This window comes from Gavialis gangeticus, unplaced genomic scaffold, assembly GCF_001723915.1.
Source record: "Gavialis gangeticus isolate Ggan-Ray unplaced genomic scaffold, GavGan_comp1, whole genome shotgun sequence".
NCBI classification, from domain to species: Eukaryota; Metazoa; Chordata; order Crocodylia; family Gavialidae; genus Gavialis; species Gavialis gangeticus.
Window position 1 is genome coordinate 14,139,221 of NW_017729004.1, and position 5,808 is coordinate 14,145,028.

The 5,808-nt window shown below is 43.0% G+C and overlaps 1 protein-coding gene across 5 annotated transcripts in view; it reads right to left on the bottom strand.

Moving 5' to 3' along the window:
• The window catches only part of XYLB (xylulokinase), a 204,372-nt gene that overhangs the window by 141,179 nt on the left and 57,385 nt on the right, over positions 1-5,808 (bottom strand). For all 5 annotated transcript variants that reach the window (XM_019508110.1, XM_019508103.1, XM_019508104.1 and 2 more), the window contains one exon: positions 4,103-4,199. In XM_019508110.1, coding sequence (XP_019363655.1) covers positions 4,103-4,199 — 97 coding nt within the window. The remainder of the gene's footprint in view (positions 1-4,102; positions 4,200-5,808) is intronic.

Sequence of the window (5,808 nt, forward strand, 5' to 3'; positions counted from 1 at the left end):
TAAAGAGGGCCCAGGGGCAGGCAACACAGAAGATCAAGGGCTTGCAAAGCAAGTCGTACAAGGAGAGGCTGAAAGAGGTAGACATGTTCAGCTTAAGAAAAAGGTGCTTGATAGCAGTCTCCAAATACTTGAAGGGCTGCAATGCCATAAAGAAGAGGGAAAGCACCTTTTCTCTCTTGTTGCAGAGAGAAGGGCGTGGACCAATGGCTTGAAGTTGCAGCAAAGTAAGTTTAGATTGGATATCTGGAAAAAACTTCTTCACTGTTAGAACAGTGAGGCAACAGAATAGACTGCCTAGGGAAGCTATGAGGGGCTCTCTTGAACACTGGCGGTGTTCAAGAAGTGGTTGGACAGGCACTGGTCAGGGATGATCTAGGCGTAGCTATGCCTATGTTCTACTACGGATATTTCTCACGTTTCTGGGCTTTGCTGGTTGTCCCCGGCCACCTCTTTCTGCTGCACGTCAGGGTGTTTTTTAAGCCTCCCCAGAGGCACTGGGTGTTGGCTATAGCCAAGGCTGGGGACTTTGACAGGAGTGTGCCAATGCTCCTGCTGGAATGAAAGCCAGAGGTTCCTGGCTAGAGGATCTTGGCTACTCCACTCTGGGTCAAATCGGTCTCCATACCTGGGGTCAGGAAGGAATTTTACCCCGTGGTCAGACTGGTATGGACTGTCAGAGTTTTTACCTTCCTCTGTAGTGAAGGACATGGCCAGGTTTTACCAGAACCTCACTCCTCTCATGTTAGACACCTGCTTCAAATGTCTGTGAACCAATTTAGGCTGGACATTTTTTATCACTTTGTTCTCATGCCAACATTATCTTTTAGTCCAAATAGCTCTTCCTCCCTTCTGGTGTTGAAACCTCTGATGGATTTCTAAAGAGCTAGCCCTTCTTTGCCTTCTATTCTGCTAGGCTAAATAAAGCCAAGCTTTTGAAAGGATACAGTTCAAGGGGCAAAGGCAGGTATTACAGTCATTTCAAGAGTGAGGTATAAATGGACACAGAAAAAACCTTTGTATTTGAAGCTCCAACTGCTTCTTTAAATAATCAGTTGCATCATCTCCAGTATGAAGTCGAAGAATATAGCAGGGGCAATCTTTTCAATATGTATACATACTTAATAGCATTGCCAAATCTAGCAATTCTTTTTCTCATAAGTGTCATGTTAGGTTATGTTTTTTTAAAGCTTCAGTACCCACACTCAGACCCAGAGAGAAAAGGTGCTTTCCTTCTTCTTTATGGCAGCCCTTCAAACATTTGAAGATTGTTATGTCCTCACTTAAGCACCTTTTCCTTAAACTGAACATGTCTAGCTCCTTCAGCCTCTCCTCATATGACTTCTTTTCCAAGCTCTTGATCTTTTTTATTGCCAGCCTCTCTAACTTCTCCACATCCTTTTTAAAATGTGGAGCCCAAAACTGCACACAGTACTCCAGATGAGGCCTAATCAGTGCATGTAGAGGCTCTATTAGCCTCCGTATCTTGCGCCTAATACTTCTATTGATGCAGCCCAAAACCTTATTTGCCTTTTGTGCAGATGCATTGCACTGCAGCCTCATATTGAGTCTATGAACTACTTCTCCACAGTGCTGCCATCCAGCAAGGTATCACCTATTTTATATCTGTGTTTTTGATTATTCCTCTTGAGGTGTACCATCTTGCATGTGTCTACACTGAACTTAATCCTGTTAGTTCTACCCCAAATTTACAATCTATTGAGAGCCTTCTGAACTGCACTCGCATCCTCCAGTATGTTCGCAGTCCTTCCCAGTTTGATGCTGTCTGTAAATCTGTTCAAGAGCGTGACTCACAACTGTGTACACTTATGGCTAGCGAGATTGACAAGAGCATGATGGAGCACTGATTCCTCAGACAGGTCAGGTACTATTGTCACAAACAATAATACAATATTAAACATCTATTTTACTATCTTCAGTAGGGGTTTTTCTCCTCTGAGGCTGTAATAAGTTAATAATCTCTTTAAAACAGAATTAAAGGCTGTTATGTTGACAGATGAAGTCCAGCCTGATAGTTTGGCACTTGGCAAGCTGCCAAGGGAGACCTAGGTTTCATTTTCCAATCCCAGTTCAATGCGATTGAAGGGCTCCTCAAAAGATTCTTTTAGAAGCTCAGTATGTAACATACCAGATGATTAAAGAGCAGAAACTGGAGGTCTCATTGAGCTCATGTTCTGCAGCAAAAGGACAAAAGCAACCCAACATTCAAAGGAAGGGTAGAGTCTAAAATCACAACAGACTAGTAAGCAAGCTTGAGCTTGCTCACACTGGAGACTTGGGCCCCTGGCACACACTTAAGATGCGATTAAACTGTTAATCACATCTTGGGTTGTTACCTGGCCACACATTAATGCAATTAATAGTGTGATAAAACAAGGAATAAGTCATAAAGTTATTGACCAAACAGTGAGTAGTAACTCTGTGGCTGGTAGCCATCACATCATTAATTGAATGTGTGGCCAGACTGGGGCTCCCAGCCACAGGGGCAGGTACACCCCATGGCTGGAAGCACCATCAGCTGATCTAGGCTCCCAGCTGCATGATGCACCCTTACAGCTGGAAGCCCATCAGCTGTTGGCTCCCAGTCTTGGGGGTACATGATGCACCATCAGCCAACTGGCCTCCCAGACACAGGAGCTTGCTACTTGCCAGGACAGGTGGAGTATGGGAACATGACCCTGTGCACCATCAGTAAGGCATGATGGGATCTCTGGGTGGATTCCACAATCATACCTCCTGCTATGCACATGAGGCATGGCAGAAAATGGAACTGTGGGAATCCCACATCAGATCCCATTGCACCTTCACCTACACATCTGCCAGGGCCTTAGGCTGGAAAGTCAACTTAGTAAGAGGGAGAGGCCAGATGTTTTCCTGTGTGTCACACTGCCCCTGCATATCCAAGACACATCAAAGGCTGTTAACCTTGAGAGAACAGCAAAGACCCATTTTGCCTGAGAAAATCAGGATAGAGTTTTCTTTATGCCTTAATTTACTGAGTCTATTTATATTCATGCTAACCAAAGGACTGCTGGCATTGTTTTCTTTTAAGTATTGTACACAGAGTGGTTAAGAGATGGGCCAAGATGTGTGATAAGCACTGGTAAGAGCAGATGAGCCTCTTCTGTGACTCCATTCTCTCCTTTGAAATGGACTCTAATGCCATCATTCATAGATTTCTAACAATTTATTTTCACACTTTCTTTAACTGTGCCATCCCAAGCAAAACTGTGGGCCATTTACCATGCTGAACCAGTTTATTCTCAATTGCACAAGTGCCAAGGGATAACTGTGATGGATGAATTTTAAAAATGTATCATCTTGAAAACGGTGAAGAGGGATTCAGCATCTTCGATTAGAAAGAATAGAAAACAGGCAAAAAATGAAAAACACAATATTAGGATATTTTAAGTGTGTTATCTTTCCATAAATTTAGCCATTTGGCAATGTACTAATCTCTTTTGTTGTCATTTACATAACAATATTAGCCAACTTAGGCACTTCTTTACCCATATGCTATACAAGCATGTAGAGCAAGAGAAAGTTCATGCTCCGAAGAGTTGATAGATTAAATACAGAATACAGGAAGAGAATAAGAGAAAGGAAGCTTCAACATTACCTCTATTTCACAAATGGGGAACTGAGGCACAGAGATTTTGTGACTTTCCCAAGGTCACCCAGAAAATCTTATGACAGAAACAGGAACTGAACGCAGAGATGCTAAGTCACAGTCTCTTGCTTTAGCTAAAAAGCTAGTCTTCCTTCCACCTGAGCTAGCTGAAATCCATACTCAAAGTTTAATCATTAGCAATGAATTCCAACAAGACTGAAATAGCAAGGATGCCTCTAAAAACAATCCACAGCCTTTATTTCCCCATGAACCCCGCAGAAAGAGACCTAGTTTTAGCAGGGCTGATACGGCAGAGTGAATTATGGCATCTCACAACAGTCTAGATTAGAGTTTACACTGGTGTCTGCATCTGTCAGGAAAGGTAACAATCACCAGCAGCATTGTGACCCAAATGTCCCTTTTTGTGCTTCGTTTTGGCCCAATTAGTCCTGCTGTTTTAATAATCCTACTTACTTATTTTATATCCCAGCTTTTCAGCATGAATCCTCTTAGACATGAACTGCCCTTCAATCAATGCTCGTATCTCCACTTCCTTTGGAAAGTCTGGAACCTGTATCAAAGGAGAATTGCATTAAATTAACATGCACTTTATGTAGTATACACCAACAGGTTGGAGCTGAGTTAAAAAAAACAAAACAGATTTATAGTTCATTATCCTTGGCTTCACCCTGAAGCCTGCACTCGCAACTCAACCCCTATTCTTCAATCACATACACAGAAAACTCCCAGAGACTCACGACAGAAAGCATACAACCTATAACCTTGGCACTGTTGGCAAATCCTTCAAGCCCAAAATCAATGCACGATGGGGAATCTTTCTAATACCAGTTGTAAATTCTGTGTTTATTCCTCAGCCCCAAGGGCAACTTACGAAACTCATCTCAGGAATATTATCTCCCTTTGGGATTGTTTAGAAATAATTCAGATGCGCTAGGCAATGCCAACAAAGAAAAAGGGCTTAGATTTGTACTTTTGTTTAAGGGGTGGAGGGAGAATCTTTAATCTTGAGACTACATTTTTCACCGCCTACCATTTGAACAACATTAAAAATCAACTATGCAGCTGCAAATCAAAAAGTATTTAAGAGACTACTGGTGAGGTTATAAATACAGGACAGTATCAATCTCTCTTTATCCACCTCTCAGAATTTTCAGTTGACTAAGGCTCATGCATATCCGTTGAGTTTCAGTACCACCTTTCCTGATTAACCTAATAATCCAGTCTATGAAACAACACTCACTGCCCAAGAGAGAGGAACAGGATATGCAGATGTTTCTTTCCATCAAACTGTCATTTGTCCAAGGAACTGTCACTGCAATTTGATTTGATCTTCTGTTTCATGACAAGCCACCCACTGCTTTCTGATCACCTACAGCAGCTTTATCAAACTCACCTTGTGCCCAGGCCAGATCTGGACTACAGGCCTCCTCACAGGCTGGATCTGTGGCAAGCACTGTACTGGCAATGCCAACACAAGAGCCAGTGGGCCAAGCAGCCATAGGACACGTGGGGCTCTGTAGGCATAGCCCTCACTCTCCGTCTGCTGCCAACAATTATGTCCACTGGGATCACACCCACCACTAGCTACACCCCAAAACTCCCTGGCCTACTAGTAACCTAGCAGGTGGAGGGAGCAGCTCCACTAGCTGAAACCAGCTGGTGGACCATATATTCGATACCCCTGACCTACACATTCACAAGAAGGCAGAACGCATTCTTTACTCTGTAGGCCTAAGAGAAAGCAAAACTGCAACCTATCCAAACCTCGGCAATTATTTGCAATTCATTCATATCCCTCCGATAGCTATACCCCTGAATGTATGTAACCTGGCGACTTCAACATGTGAGACCCGAGGAAAAACGTCCTGCATTCAAAAGCTCGTCTAATTACCCAGCTAAACAGTTGGTTCAATAAAAGAGCTCACCCTAAGAAATCCTTACCTCTGGCATAATTCCTGGGTCAACATGGCTACAACATCACTCTTATGCTACCGTCACGTACACATATACGCTCTATAAATTGATGATGGGTTTGTTTGTGCCCATAGAAATAGATGTCAGGGTAGGAAAACACCGACTTTCATACTTAGAGGTGGCAACAACAACTGTTAATCTACTTCTTGATAGTTTCCGCTTCTTGACAACTCTCACAGTCACGC